The sequence below is a fragment of the Prosopis cineraria genome, unplaced genomic scaffold (genome assembly GCF_029017545.1).
Source record: "Prosopis cineraria cultivar Desert tree isolate PC_DT_omini unplaced genomic scaffold, ASM2901754v1 PC2014, whole genome shotgun sequence".
Classification (NCBI taxonomy): Eukaryota; Viridiplantae; Streptophyta; class Magnoliopsida; order Fabales; family Fabaceae; genus Prosopis; species Prosopis cineraria.
The window spans coordinates 1-16,351 of NW_026557339.1; the positions used below are offsets into that span (position 1 = coordinate 1).

The following is a 16,351-nucleotide window of genomic DNA, read 5'->3' on the forward strand; positions in this document are numbered from 1 at the left end:
TGAAACTGAGGCTATAGGCTAGTATGATACAAAATGGAAAAGGGAAAGGGAAAACTCTACCATAAACATGGAAAACTTTATTTCCAACAAAGTCACTTTGCCATCTAACAAATACAAAAAACACTTCCTCACTTTTTCCCATTTTCCAAATAACTTTTCCATGTACCAACCACCACATGCACTCTAAATTTTATAGGGAACAACCAGAAAGGAGTAATTTTTCAAGTATTAAAAACATGTTAGAGATTATGGCATCCTCAATACCTTAATTTAATTGTTGCTTAAATATCAGTCCTTCCTCCAAGGTGCAATTTTTAAACCCAAAAAAAAAAACATGCAAACAATTGCAGGGGCTATAAAACTATCATAATTTGAATAATTTACAGCATTATAAAAATAACAGACATGTCAATTTGACCAAATTCGGAGCAATATTTTAAGACAGAACAAAACATCATTTGTGCTTGTGAAATTGCCATACTTCTTTTTTTTTTTTTTTTTGAAGAAGAAGAAGTGAACACATTTTTGGCCAACTAATAATGCACACATGCTTTGACTTCAAAACTTTCAGCTGCTTGTCCAAACTCCACTCCAGCACATTGATTAGATGTATCGATATAAGACTTATTCTCTGCTAACGTACCGTTCTTATTGTTAGATATTTCTTCAAAAAATTCTCATATATAAAATTTCAAGTGATTAAAAAGAGAAAATTGTAGCTAGAATCAATTGTGCGTGTCTGTTTACGCTTAGCAAAATTGAAGAGAAATAAAAAAAAGAAATATTTAAAAATTACCTGGAATTGAGCACAACAAACCCTGCAATGCTCGCGACTTCACGGAGAGCTGTTCTCCACCTCAACACTTCTTCTTCTGTGAGTGAACTTCGTTGTATTAAATCTCGAAATGCTTCTCCAAAACCAGATATTTGATTACGAACTTCGGATGGACCCACCCCATATAGAACACAGGCAGAACAACTCGACCCTGTGCCCTGTGAAGCTCCATGATTTGTGAGAGCTCGTTAAGGCACCATCTAGAACCAGCATATTCTTTGGAGAAGATAATGATTGAAATTGTGGAAAGTTCAATTCCTCGTGACAATTCACTTGAGAGAGGATTCCCTCTGGGAAGGACCGCATCATCTTTGAAAACATGAATTCCAGCGCTCGATAGAGAGGAGTAGAGATGTGAGGTGAAAGTCGCTCTAGTGTCTTCGCCTCTAAAGCTCAAAAACACGTCATACCGAGCCCTACCAGATGAACCACTTAAGGGGCAAAATCAGATTAACGCTCCTCCCAAATTATAAAATGCTTTGAAAAAAAATTTAATATTTTAAAATATAAAATACTTTAAAAAATAAATTTTTATTAATAATATTTTTTAATATTAACCTCTCATAATATCTTTTTTTAATATTTTTTATAAATGAAATATTCAATAAAAAATATTTTTAAAAGTTTATATTTTTATTTTAAAAAAGTAAAGTTGTAAAGTGTGTTTAATAAATTTTATTAATATGTATGATTTTATCAAAAAGTGTTTTATGATTTAGAATGGAGGGAATATTAAATTTCAAGAAGTAAGTACTATAATTGCAATTTTATCCTATTGTTATTGAATAAGTTCAAAACAATGTATTCATTGATATGTTTATTACTCTCTAAGGTTTTGGCTTGATTTTGCCCCAAAAAAAAAAAAAAGTGGTTTTGGTTTTATTTTAGGATTAATGTCTAGTTTTTCCTTTAAACTATTTTGCAACAACACTCCTAGACTTTTCTATTATAGCAATATCATCTTTAAAGTCAATAAATCTTAGCAATGTTACCCTTGACATTAAATGAGCAAATGTTGACCATTAACCTTGTGACTTAGAACTAAGTTCCTTAAAATAATTAAATCATAGTAATGTTTCTTAACGTAATTAAATCATAATAATATTACTCCTAACATAAAATTTGAGTTAGCAAAGTTAATGAACAATGTTTACCCATTTAAAGTCAAGGCCACATTATTATTTTTAAAAGTTTATATTTTTATTTTAAAAAAGTAAAGTTGTAAAGTGTGTTTAATGAATTTTATTGACATGTATGATTTTACTAAAAAAAATGCTTTATAATTTGAAATAGAAGGAGTATTAAATTTCAAAAAATAAATACTATAATTGCAATTTTATTCTATTGTTATTGAATAAGTTCAAAACAATGTATTCATTATTATGTTTATTACTTTCTAAGGTTTTGGCTTGATTTTGCCCCGAAAAAAAAAGTGGTTTTGGTTTTATTTTAGGATTAATGTCTAGTTTTGCCTTTGAACTATTTTCGCAACAACACTCTTAAACTTTTTTATTATAGTAATATCATCTTTAAAGTCAATAAATCTTAGCAATGTTACCCTTGACATTAAATGAGCAAATGTTAACCATTAACCTTGTGACTTAGAACTAAGTTCCTTAAAATAATTAAATCATATTAATGTTACTCTTAAAGTAGTTAAATCATAATAATATTACTCCTAACAAAGTTAATGATCAATGTTTACCCATTTAAAGTCAAGGTGACATTATTATTTTTAAAAGTTTATATTTTTGTATAAAATGTGTTTAATCAATTTTATTGGCATGTATGATTTTGCCAAAAAAATGTCTTATAATTTAAAACGGATTGAGTATTAAATTTCAAAAAGTAAGTACTATAATTGCAATTTTATCCTATTGTTATTGAATAAGTTCAAAACAATGTATTCATTGATATGTTTATTACTCTCTAAGGTTTTGGCTTGATTTTGCCCAAAAAAAATAAGTGGTTTTGGTTTTATTTTAGGATTAATGTCTAGTTTTTCCTTTAAGCTATTTTCGCAACAACACTCCTAAACTTTCTTGTTATAACAATATCATCTTTAAAGTCAATAAATCTTAGCAATATTACCCTTGACATTAAATGAGCAAATGTTGACCATTAACCTTGTGACTTGAAACTAAGTTCCTTAAAATAATTAAATCATATTAATGTTACTCTTAAAGTAATTAAATCATAATAATATTACTCCTAACATAAAATTATGTTAGCAAAGTTAATGATCAATGTTTACCCATTTAAAGTCAAAGCAATATTATTATGATTAAATTACTTCAAGGGTGACACTATTACACAAAAAGTTTAGGACAGTCAATGTTCCTACGAAATTAGTTCAATGGCAAAAATGGATATTAACTCTTGATTTACAATTACATATTCATGATTAGAGTACTTTAGAGTTGTCTCTTATCGCTAAAGCTTTAAATTTTTTCCTATTACCTTGTAAAATTTGTGAGGAGGTTCTAATTGAGAACCCGCCTAATTTCTATATTTGGTTGACTGTAGCGTGTTTGGAGGGCTCTTGTTAGCTGTGAGAGGCCTCAAGCTCGTGTTAAATTCGAACCCAGGTTTGAATGATAATTGTTGGAGGAGGCAGTTAGGATTTTGAATTTCTTGAGGTTCTTACGAATTAATCTTGGTTTAAATAATATCTATAATTTTTTTTTTTGGAGATTCTAGAGCATCTAATCGATGTAGAATATTTGTTTGGTGGACTGGAGGATTTCTAGAGTAAATTAATGCATGGAAATGAATTAAATGGAATATAGAGGATTGATTGAGTGAAGAAACAATAAGGAATGAGACTGATAATGGTGATCAACATAATTGGAGAAATTATAATTAGAACTTCTATTAATCGTCCCTTTAAATATATTATTATTGATGAACCCCATGCGGATTGAGTAGATTAATTTTGTTGCATTGTCATGGGCGAGTGGAGACCACAAATTGACTTGTATAAGTTAGGGAAGAGGTAACTACGTCTACCTTACCATGCATGCCTGGCATTCTGGTTTGATCTTTTTTATAGTGCATTAGTATTATGCAATATGTATGTATGTATTTTACATTTAGACATATAACCTAACCACTTGATTGATTTCGTTTTGTGAACTAGTTTTGTTAAGTGAGAATTTTGCCTCTTCAATAATGATCTGGAGTTTAGAACTGAAAAACTATATGCATGTTAATTGAAAAAGATTTATCATGATTCAATCACGTAAATGGGCTATGATGTTGAATTGTTGTTGAATGGGACTGAGTTGTTGGATGTAGTGAATATATGTTGATTATTTTTGCCATATGCTATGCCACTGCTACGTGCCTAACGGTTGGCCATTCTTAAAGCCTTGATATCTCTTTTTCCTTTGGCCAAGATTGTAAGGAGCTCTTGGCACACATAACACCTCTATGAAAGGTTTGAAAAGAGAAAAAACAAATGGACGGCTTAGTAGTAACTGGCAAGTTTCTTGTTTCTAGTCAGGCTACATATCTCCATTAGCAAGGTTGGAAAAGTTTAGTCATATAGATGGGTCTTGTTATTATAACTTATTAGTTACAAGTGATAAGGAAGAAATGATGAAAGATTTATGTAAGATAGTATTTGGATTAAATTTGAATTTAAAATCTTAGATTTCAAATCTCAAATTTAAAATCCATGTATTTTAAATTCATATACACACAAGTAAATCTAAATCCATAAATTTTAAAATGCCCAAACGAGATTTGACTTAAATTCATATTCATATGTATCTAAATATAACAATATATATTTGAGTAATGACTTTTGTGAACTGGAAAGCATGAGTTACATAATTTTGAATTGTTAATTTCACTTAATTAACTCTAAACCAACCCTTTATGTTTGTGTAAATAAGACTCTAATTATTTGAACCACGTGTCTCATTATTGTGGCTTAAACAATTTCAAGTGACTCAAATTTCAAAGAATCGATTATTTTGGCTAAAATCATGGTTTGGGAAAAAACACCCCAAACACCTCCATTTCTACATAATCAATTATTTACGATATAATCACATTTTACTTGAAGTTGGCAGCACTTGCTTATCAATTTTAATTTTTACAATTACCAGTATTTATTGTTTGTCGGAATGTTGACTCACCAAATATACCCCTCTCGAATGCCCCTTGCTTATATCCTCTCTCTATTGTCATTGGTGTTTCTGTGTGCTCCTGCCTCACTGCACCTCCACCTCTCTCCTCCCTTACCAAGTTATATATATTTTTTCCACAAATTAAGTTATTAATATTACCTTAAAATATAATTTAAATTTGTAATTAATTAGTATATAATTGTATGTTAAGTAATTATATAAATATTAAATGGATCGCTATTATATTTTTAATCAAATATATAATTTAAATGATATATTTTACTTCTTAAATAACATTTAACAAATTTAATAATATTAGATATAAATTTATTACTAATTTAATTTTTAAAAACAATGTTTTTTATAGTGATTTGTACAGTTAAAATTAATTTTAATTAAATTATTCAAACATCTTTAATTTTTTAAAATTAATTTTAAAAAAATAATATCAAAACAGATTGTATTATAATATAATCAATTATAATTAAAATAAATTATATTAATTAAATATTTTTATAATTAATTATAATCAACTGAAATTCAAATACATTCTTAAAATTTTATTGCATGTAAATGAATGATTTGTAATAAATTTATGATTTAAATGTTAGATGATCAATCATTATGACTCGATTTTAATTTTTTATATTTAACTATCATAAATTTATCTTTTCATAACATTTTATATTATTCAATCTATTATAACTATATGTCTCTCTCTTTTTTAACCAAAATATGCATGAGCTTGTTTAAAAACTTATTTTATGAACAATTTTTTATTTTTAAAATAAAAAATAAAAAATATTTGATAATATGTTTTTAACAAAAATCTTGGCAAAATATATTAAGTATACTCAATATACTTGTTTTTAATTAACTCAAGATATGTGTATAATTTATTATTATTTATTTTATAATAAATTTTTATTATTAATGTTATTAACATATTAAATAATTATATTTTAATGTAATTGAATAAAAATATATTAAATATATAAGGTTAAGAGAAAATACTTCGAAAGTGCCTCTAACCAAATCTGACCAAATCATTATTTTTTTTAAAAATATTTTTATTAATAATAACTTTATATTTATTGTAAGATGTTTAATAAAGATAAAGTTAATTGAAAAGTAGGTAATTATTTTATTAGAAGTAAAATTTAATTAAAAATATATTATATTTTTTTATTTCTAATTAAATCAAGACATAAGTGTAATCTATGATCATTTATTCTATAATAAATTTTTATTATTAATATTATTAATATATTAAAATAATTATATTTTAATGTGGTTGAATAAAAGTATATTAAATATATAATGTTAAGATTAAATACCTTATAATTGCCTCCCCCCAACGCCATACATCATGATCCTCATCCGAAGCAGCACCAGTACCGAAAAAAGTCCATCCTTTTGTCATCGGAGACTGCGACCGTTTCAACCTTTATGCCCGCAAATGAGAGTTGGGGGTTATACAATCATCAACCAATCAAATCTAATTTCAAAATACATATTTCAATCATCTGAAAAGAGCAAATTACATTTTGCCTTGTTAAACTTGAAAATACATATTTCAATCATCTTACTTTTACTTGACTTCAAAACTTGAAAAGAGCAAATTACATTTTGCCTTGTTAAACTGAAAACTCTGTCATAGAAATCACCGATTCCTCTATTATTTTCCAGAAGAATCGGTGATATATGCTCTCCTTTCTCCGATGAATTTTAAAATAAGAAAAACCAAAGAATCCGTTGAAATTAAAACAGCGTCGTTTCGTTAAAACTCAACAAGTGATCGATCAAAGACTGGATCAGGAACAGATCAAATAGAAAGATGAAAGCAGATTAGTTGTTTAGGGTCAGATCGAGATTAGATGGGAAGTTACCTGTCAAGCTGGGGTGATCGATGAGAGATTGATCTTATTTATCTATCGCATCGATCAGAATAAGATTGAGAGATACGAGGCTTTTGCTGCTTTTAAATCTCGCTCCATGAGAATTTTCCGGAGAAATGAGGATGTGAATCATGTGATGAAGGCTCTAGTGAAAGTATTCACGAAGCTGCCCAGGAAAGTAAAGCTAAAGCGTTTAAACTTTAAAGGCTTTTCTTTTTTCACAAGAAAGTCTTGTACGTTTGGAACGGGAGTCAGTCAATTAACACAGGGGAACGGCCATGATAAGAAATCTGAACCGTCGAGATTCTGAATGGTTCAGATTAACAATTTTTACTTTTATTTTTATTTCATAATCATTAAAATAAAAATTATAAAAAATATTAAATCTATTTTATTATCAATTGAATCATATATACTTAATCTTATAGTTCAATTCAATATTAAAATTTTTAAAAATTTTAGAAATTAATTATCTAGAATTGCTCTGGGTAGTCTTTTTTTAAAATTTTTAACTCACAATTATTTTAAAGTTTTAATTTAGATATTATCTTTCTTTTAGGGATTTAGGATTTTAAATTAACATGTTATTGAATTAATTAAAAAATTAGTATTGATTGTTAAAATTAGTAATGATAAGTACCTTTATTATCTTCAAACTAAAGTAAGTTAGATTATATGACTTGTACTTTAATGCTACAGGCAAGTTTTTTTGGATGCGATAAAGCACTATAGCCTTGATGAGAAAGAAAATAAGTTGAAATTGAAAATTCAAAATGAAAAAAATATAAAAATATTAATTAAAATATAAACAAACAAATTAAATAATTTCATCATGTTTGATCTATTATCCAGCTGCACATTAGTAGAATTCAGGTAGTAAAACCTTGTAGTTTTAACAGCACCCGACATAATCCGAATCAACATCTAGTGGCTCCTAAAACAATTTGAAAGCATATGTCATAAAATTTAGAATGACAAGATAAATTAAATTCATTAGAATACCACTAAACTCACCCTTGTATATAAAGTACTAGAAATAACATCTCCGCAATATACAACCCGTACACAATTTCAATCACTATAAAATTTCATATACAGCTCAACCATTAATCAAAAAATCAAATGATAAAAAATTTTCAATCAAACTAGTTGAATGTTGTTCAAACAAAAAATACAAAAAAAAAAGAATATAGATTTAGATAAAAATAAAAATTAAATATAACTCTCATCTAATCATATATTATTAGTTTAACAAGCATTTTTAAGTTATCCAGGTTGAATCATTTCAGATAAAGAGATTCAAAGGAAATGAGAAGAAGAGAAAACACAACAATTACATAATGATGCATGAACACCTAATGGAGGAGAGGAGCAGACCCATAAAGTTGATGACTAAAGATGAGTGCTCACGGTGTTTCAAAACACAGCAAAACAATGGTGAAGGTTGTCAGTGGTGAAGAAATGGGAGAGGAAGAGAAGAGATATGAGGAGACAATGAACACAAAAAATGAATGTTTGATTTGAGGGTGGGGGTCTGATATAAAAGGTATATTGGATAGTTAACATTTTAACCTTCCAATATAAGAGATATAATTAGACAATTATTAATAATTATCATGTAATATATTTTTTTATTTTAAGAATTTTCAAATATTTGAAATATTCAAACATATATTGAATGGTAGATATATTAAACAGTTATTAATAGAATCATTCAATAAGTATAAATATTGGACGGTTAATATTATAACAATTTAATAAGACCTGTCATTTATTCTTCATTCTGTAGTAGTGCAATAGATTATTTTGAGCATCTTTCATCCAATATCATTACTTCTTGTGATGGACTACCATTACTCCACATTAGCATTAAATTTTTAACTAATTCTGAGAAAGATTTGTGCTTTAATATAGCTTGTTTCTGTGTGGGTCAGAGTAAAACCTATGTCACACAGTTGTTAAAAGGCTCATGATTTCCCTTAGAAATAGGAATGCCTGTACTCATTAAGCATTACCTTGTAAAGGTCAAGAATGACAAGCTTTATGTTCATGATTAGCTGCGGCAACAAGTAAGAAGCCGTCCTGAGAAGCCAAAGCTGAAATATAGTTATGATGTATTCTTATGTTTTAGAGGTGATAATACACGTAAATCACGTAAATCCTTTGCTACTCATCTTTGATATGCTATAAAGCAAGTAGGTATTGACATGTACATGGATGAAGAATGAATTGAAATAGGAGGAAATATTTCATCTTCACTGCTCCAAGCAATCAAAAGTTCCAAAATTTCAATAGTTATATTATCAAAGACTGATGCTGGCTCTAGTTGGTGTTTGCAAGAATTAAGCAAAATCACCAGATCTGAGGTTGCCGTTGCCGGAGCTACTCCTTGTCGATTGTCCTTTTGTCTCATTCCTTGCCTTCCTTGCTATCGTGCTTTGAGCTTTCTTCTTGTTCTTCATCATCTGATGCTCTGCATTTTTCTATGTTCGTTATCCGTTAGTTTCGCCATCCATGAAGAGTTGCATTTGTTGATCATGGTCCTTAAATAGTAGAATACTGCATCAAATTGTTCTGTAATGTGGAGAAACCACTTCTAAGTAGGGAATGCTGGATGCAAGATCGGAAGGTGAAGATCTCGGTGCTTCAATGTAGAGATCTTAGTGCTTCAACCGAGGTGGAGATTGACTGAGGTTAGGTCCCGGATGTAGAGCTCCGGAGGTGAAGTAGAGGAAGGTGAAGTAGATCTAGAGGTGCAGCTCAGGAGGTCACGGGAGGAGCAAAATACCATGCACAGCAAGATAAAATAATCAGACAGCCTCGTGGATAGATAGATAAGAGGAGAGAGAAAGCATAAAAAATTTAACACATCATTAATGCTTCCAACGACTTCTAACATTAACGCTGATGCTAAACCCACGTCTTTGGGCTTCCAAAAAAATGCTCGGTTATGGCTAATTGAGATTGAAATTTTTTTCCTAATCCAAACAACACAAAATGAGCTTTTTATATCCTAACTTTAGTTTGACTGATTCTAACTAAAGTTGAAAGTTAATCTAAAATGCACTTAGTCCCTTTCGTGAGGTCAGAATTGCGTGCAGTGCATTCCTTGCCTTTTTTTTTTTTTTAAAAGCAATTATCAATAACACCCATTTACCCACCTATATTTACATTTTTTTCCTTTAAAAAAAAAAAAAACACTGGTGCACCCACTTATCCTTTCCGTTATGTTGGTTCTGACACTCCTTATTGTAACATCCTAATTTTTAGATAAAAAAAATTTATGAAATTTAAGTTTTTTTTAAATGATGATAATAATAGGAATTTATATTATTTGAGGTTATTTGAAAATAATAATATGGGTAGGCATTTAATTATGAATTAAAAACTTAATTTTAAAATTATATAAGAAATATTTTGTTAAGATATAATTTTAAGATTTAAAAAAAATTATTATTAATGTGTGTGTGAGAGTTAAAAAAAAAAGAAAAGAAAAGAAAGTAAAAAAAAAAGGGGATGGGGTTTAGTCCCACATCGGTTAGATGTGGGAATGAAAGGCACCTCCTCATGTATAAAAAGAGGAGGTGCATGGTGGAGGAAGCATAAGGAATTATTTATTGCAATTTGTGAAAATTGCAACTAAGGGCCCAAGATGCAATTTGTGAAAATTGCAAGTAATGGCCCAAATGTTTGAATAATTAAATTCAAACCTATAGTTTTTTTTAATATAATTTTAGGACCCACAATCCCATTTTTATATTATTTTTCTCTCTTCCTCTCACGTTGCTCGGCGTCTTCTTGCAAGGGAGGATTATTTTTTTTTCTTCAGGTATGTTCTAACTTTCCTGTTTAGATTAGCATTTAAAAATTTATTTAATTACAAAATTAATTTTATAGTTATTTTCTAAATAATATTAGCTTTCTAGTGATATGATTATTTTGTAGGATAGAGTAAATATTCTGATTAAGATTTTTCTATAGGATAGTTAATCTGATGATATGATAAATTAAAAATATAGGTTAAAACTCTTAGGGATATAATAAATATTATATAATATTTTTTTGAGGTTGAAACTCATATTTAAGAATTTTTGAGTTAAAATCTAGATCTATATGGTTGAATTTATGTGGAATCTGAGATGTAGGGATAAACCTATGATTATTAAATATTTATTTAAGTATGAATAGGTATTTTTGAGGTTACAGAAAGGTGATTTGAGGCTTCAGGATAATTCTAAAATTTTTAATTTATTTTTGGACGAATTTTTAGAATATAGAAGGATGAAATTGTGATACTAGAAGTGAATTGAGGATAAAAAAATAGTTTATTAGGGTACGAAAATTTTAAAAAAGAATTTGAGAAGTTAAATGAGGCATAAATCTTAAATTAGTATTAATATGGATTATAGATCTAAGACTTTCTAACTCTTTAAATTAGAGTTATTTATTTTAATGTAAAATTAATATATAGTATTGTGAAATAATTATGTAGATTATATTGACAAAGATAGTGGTGAACAAGGAGTTGTGAAGGGTAACTTGTTATTCAAGACACAAGGTAACCATTATTAATGTGTTGTGATGGGTGTTTTTGTGAATGGTTATGTGTTGTTTTGTTGTTTGGGAAAAATTATGAATTATTGAAAATAAATACTGTATATACTTGTTTGAAATTATTGCCAAGTGGGTTAAAAATTTATTTTTGTTTATCATGATGAGATATTATTGTTCGGATATATTCTTGTTTGGATATTTGAATGATGCATGACTTGTCAGGGTATTTTAATATATGGTGTTAATGGGAATTTCTGTTCGGTTAATTATTACCACGTGGTAAGCCCTCATTGGACCCAATGAGTGGCGTGTCGCTTGGTCCAACTCACCTTTGGCCGGGTGATTTGGCGTCCGAGCATGGCGAAAGGAGGATATAAGGTGCAGTCGTGCAAAATAAATACTTGTTCGGTTTGTTTGAAAATATTGTTCGATTAAATATTTTGTGTGCCCACTTAGCAATCGCATGATTAGTTACATCCGCATACATCATTACATATTAATTTTTGGTTACTGGAACTTTTAAGTCTCATTCCCCGTGGTTAACATTTTTACAGGAGCGAGTCCGGTCGAGAAAGCACCAGAGGTGTAACTATGGTGTATGAGACACCATCTTTTATGTTGCTTCTTATTTTGGATTATACAATGTATCTTGCGCCAACTTAGGACATATCTTCTTTGTGAAGCATGTAAACTCTAATCCTTTTTATTAAAAGTATTTATATGACCAAGAGGATTATGTCTGTCCCTCTTGATTCATGACCTGAATTAAATATCATGCCATGAGGATCCTGTCTGTCCCTCATGGTTCTAATTAGGGGTGTTCACGGGACGGGACGGGACCGGAACACCCTCGTCCTGTGGCCCGTCCCGAAAAATGATCGGGACTCAAAATTTGTCCCGTGTCCCGTCCCGTCCCGGAAGTTGTCCTGTCCCGAAAGGAGTCGGGACGGGATCGGGACGGGACCGGGACGTCCCGAATGCACATCAACAAGATTATTACAATCTTCCAACTTATTAATTGACAAGAATAAGCATATGTTACATTAATTAGAACCCCAAAAAATTTTAATGCAAATTTCATTATGAATATGATTAATCATAGAAGTAATGACAGACTAGAAGAATTAAACCATATAAATTAAATTTTGTTCACAACTCAACACCCAGATCTTTTTCTTTGAAAATATTTCTTAACAATGTCCTACTTTTATGGGAGATTTGGAGAGAAAAAAATTACCTCATACTGCTTCCATTTGAACGGCACTTGAATTCTTCCCATATTCTCCATCACTTCAAATTCCTTCCCTGTAAAATCATATTGAAATAAAAAGATTCAGTCTTGTTATTTGCCTAAAGTATTCCTATAATTAATTTATCATTAATTGTAGAACTGAAATTACTGTAAAAACACATTAAAGTTTTGAGAAAGAAGCTACTTTTAGCGTGCCCCTGCAATTTATAAGTGGCAAAGAAAGATTGCCTCTGCTTTTAGCGTGCCCCTGTAATTCATAACCCTGATACTTAAAAATTGCTATGGTAAAGAAAGAAACAAATTAGAGGAAACAAATTTATTGTAAGCAAAGCTATACTATGTCAAGGTATTAAACCTGCCACTTTTTCTTGACCTTCTTCATACAATGTAGTCTCAATTAGTGATGCCGCCATCTTCCCCATAAGAATATGCTTAGTCATGTAGAAAAAAAATTCAAGAAAAAGAATGCTTTTGGAAATACCAAGATTTCCTACTAAAAGAAAAAAAAGCAATAACAGAAAATCAAATTAAATCAAGTCTAAGAAGAACATTTCAGCAGCAACATTCAAAAGACAAACAACAATAACAATTCAACAAATACAGCTCAACAAAGACAAGTAACTTCCAAGTGATAAGTGCAACAACAAGTCAAGAATCAACAATTTAATCCCCAAGGATAACTTCAACTTTAAGTCATTGCTCTTCCTCTTCAACTGAGATATTTGAAGCCAATGATTCTTCTGAAAATAAAACAATAAACATAATATAAACAAAAATTATTAAATATAGATAAACGAAAAGTTAAATCATATTAAAAGAAATAATCAATTATAAAAAATGATATTACCTTCCACAGCTTGCTCTGTATCGTTAAAATCATCAACGTCAACACCCTTCAATTTTGCAGTTGATGGAGATAGCCAGTTTTGGGCACAAATTAGTGCCTCGACCATCTTTGGAGATAGGGAGCTCCTAGAATCATCAATTACACGACCTCCTGTGCTAAATGTAGATTCTGAAGACACAGTGGAAACAGGCATGGCCAATACATCACGTGCAATCAATGAAAGGACTTTATATTTAGCCGAATTCAATTTCCACCACGTTAAAATGTCAAAATTTGGATCAAGTGCTTCAGCTAACTCATCATGCAAATACTTGTCCACCTCTGCATACTTATCTGCTTGAATCTCAGTCTCTTTTTGGGCGAGAAATCTTTGAAATGAAGCCTTAGACCTAGAACTTAAGAAAGTTAAAGGCCTACGATCTGATCCAAGTGATTGAGTCAAACTACTTTCACTTGCTCCTTGTGTCTGACTTTGACTCTGACTTTGAGTCTGAGATGTGTCAACCCCACTTGAATAATGATCATACAAACGATATAAGACATCTGAGACCTTTTTTGTCATAGCTTCACGTTGTGTAGCCTCAGGAAACATATCCTCAAAAGCAAACTGCAAATATTTCATTTTATACCTTGGGTCAAGTACCACTGCTACCACAAGCAAAAGATTAAGTTTCTCTAAGTTCCCCTAATACTTATTATACTTGGTCAACATGCTCTTAGCCATACCACAAAGCAAGGAATCATGATTGTTTGCACTTTCATATAAAACTGCAAAGACATCAACTATCTGTTGAAAGCAAACATTTGAGGTCACATAAAGTGATCCTGAAAATTGCAAAGTAATATCATAGAACACCTTTAAAAAGATTACAAAATCTTTTGCATCCTTCCAATCATTTTCATTAGGGGGACCAATCAAATTTTTATCTAAGAAGAAGTTTCTATAATCATTATCTTGCTGCTCCATCCTCTCAAAAACGCTGTAAAATTTAATTGCACTCTCTAACATTATGTAAGTTGAATTCCATCGAGTTGGACAATCCATGCTTAGTAGCCTCCTTGAATCAATTTTCATTTTTTCCACAAGCTCCTTGAATTTATGAAACCTTGATGGAGAAGATCTCACATATTTAATGGCATTCCGAATGCCTTCAATACACTTGTGCATATCCTTCACACCATCAGAAACAATCAAATTTAAGATATGCGCACAACAACGCAAGTGCAAGAACTCCCCATCACAAACTAAACCATTCCAATGCCTCAAGACCCCCTTTAAAGATGCCAAAGCAGTGTCATTAGAAGAAGCATTATCAACCGTGATTGTAAACACCTTATCAATACTCCAAAACAGCAAGCATTTCTTAATTTCTTGAGCAATTGTTTCTCCCTTATGATTTTCAACTACACAAAAATTCAAGATTTGCTTTTGATATGTCCAATGCTCATCAATCCAATGAGCAGTTAAGCACATATAACTGGCATTTTGATTGGAAGTCCAAGTATCGGTAGTGAGAGAAACACGGATTTGAGATTTTTTAAAATACCTTTTCAACTTTCTAGCTTCTTCAAGGTATAACTTGTAGCAATCTCTAGTAACTGTCGCTCTTGAAGGGACTTGAAAGCGAGGTTCTAGCCTTCTCATCATCTCTTTAAAACCATCACCTTCCACAACATTAAAAGGCATTTCATCCAATATCACAAATATAGCAATGGCTTGTCTGCAATCTAGTTGATTAAATAGATGATGGCTGAAAGTTTTAGATGACCCTAATTGAGAGCCTGATAGCAAAGACTGTGCCAACTTGTTTGCTTTGTTCGGATTTCTGGGATATCTTTTTACATGTTTTCTCATTCCATTTGTCCCATGTCTTGTAGAGTCACAACCAATTGTCATTGGGCAGTACTTACACTTAGCACGGGGTTCTCCATTAGTTTTGTCCAACGGCAACCTTTCAAAATGCGCCCAAACAGCTGATTTATGTCTCTTTCTTCTACTTTCTCCTTCATTCTTTGACTCATTTTCCTCTTCAGTATTATTAGGTGATGAAGCATTTTTTGTTTCTACATTTTCTTGAAGGGTGGGTGTAGTGGCCATTTTTTTTTGCACTGTAGATTTGGCCAACAGCAACAACAACAATTACCCTTAACTAATTAAAACGTCATATTAAATATTCAAATAGGAATGCATAAAAATCAAGGGCATTAAATTTCAATCTAAATCATGTAACCAAATACTTAAATAATCTATATGGTTAATATTTGTTTTACTTAATCCAGAGGATGCAAATAAAATTGTGCATGTAACAGGTTCGGTTGGAAGCATCACCACTTCTTGTTCTTGTTAAATAGAATTCTAACACGTAAATTAATATAATCAAGTTAATTAAAACATGGATATATATACTACATTTGTAATGAAGTATCTACTTTTGTCAATCTACAAATATAAATAGTATATACATGGGCACATATATTTCAAATATAAATAGTATTTTTCTTTACCAATAGAACCGTAAAATCTCATACACAGAACAGAAGAGGATATACATGGGCATTGATTTATCAACTCGAAATACCAAACATAAGCTCAATCATCTCATCCCTATTAATTTATTTCTCAGCATTCAACAAGACAATAAATGAGCAATAAAACGCACCAGATTTGAGGACTCCTTGCAGATCTGAGTAGAAGAGAATGATGGATTTGAGGTAGCACCAGATCTGGGTAGAAGAGAATAACCTTGCAGCTACGTCAAATAACCTTGCAACAAATACCTTTTAGCTGCATCATGTGAAGGTGGAGAAGGAGGCGCGAGCATGAAGGCG

At 30.3% G+C, this 16,351-nt stretch overlaps 1 protein-coding gene and 2 long non-coding RNA genes across 4 annotated transcripts; 1 reads left to right on the forward strand and 2 right to left on the reverse strand.

Moving 5' to 3' along the window:
- Window positions 1-965: 965 nt before the first annotated feature.
- LOC129301282 (uncharacterized) lies at window positions 966-7,077 on the reverse strand. 2 transcript variants are annotated; one of them, XR_008590941.1, is made up of 3 exons: window positions 6,861-7,077; window positions 6,309-6,416; window positions 966-1,251 (listed from the first exon to the last, which is right to left on the reverse strand). It is a non-coding gene; the product is annotated as an uncharacterized LOC129301282 (long non-coding RNA). The 2 variants fall into 2 exon arrangements; XR_008590942.1 differs by having other exon boundaries at window positions 966-1,266.
- Window positions 7,078-10,502: 3,425 nt separating this feature from the next.
- LOC129301283 (uncharacterized) lies at window positions 10,503-12,087 on the forward strand. The gene is made up of 3 exons (XR_008590943.1): window positions 10,503-10,698; window positions 11,362-11,427; window positions 11,978-12,087. It is a non-coding gene; the product is annotated as an uncharacterized LOC129301283 (long non-coding RNA).
- A 157-nt stretch (window positions 12,088-12,244) lies between these two features.
- LOC129301284 (zinc finger BED domain-containing protein RICESLEEPER 2-like) lies at window positions 12,245-15,620 on the reverse strand. Its single transcript, XM_054939858.1, has 5 exons — window positions 14,249-15,620; window positions 13,523-14,167; window positions 13,031-13,165; window positions 12,661-12,728; window positions 12,245-12,433 (listed from the first exon to the last, which is right to left on the reverse strand). The coding sequence occupies exons 1-5, from the start codon at window positions 15,618-15,620 to the stop codon at window positions 12,245-12,247; spliced, it is 2,409 nt and encodes an 802-aa protein (XP_054795833.1).
- Between the last annotated feature and the right edge of the window lie 731 nt (window positions 15,621-16,351).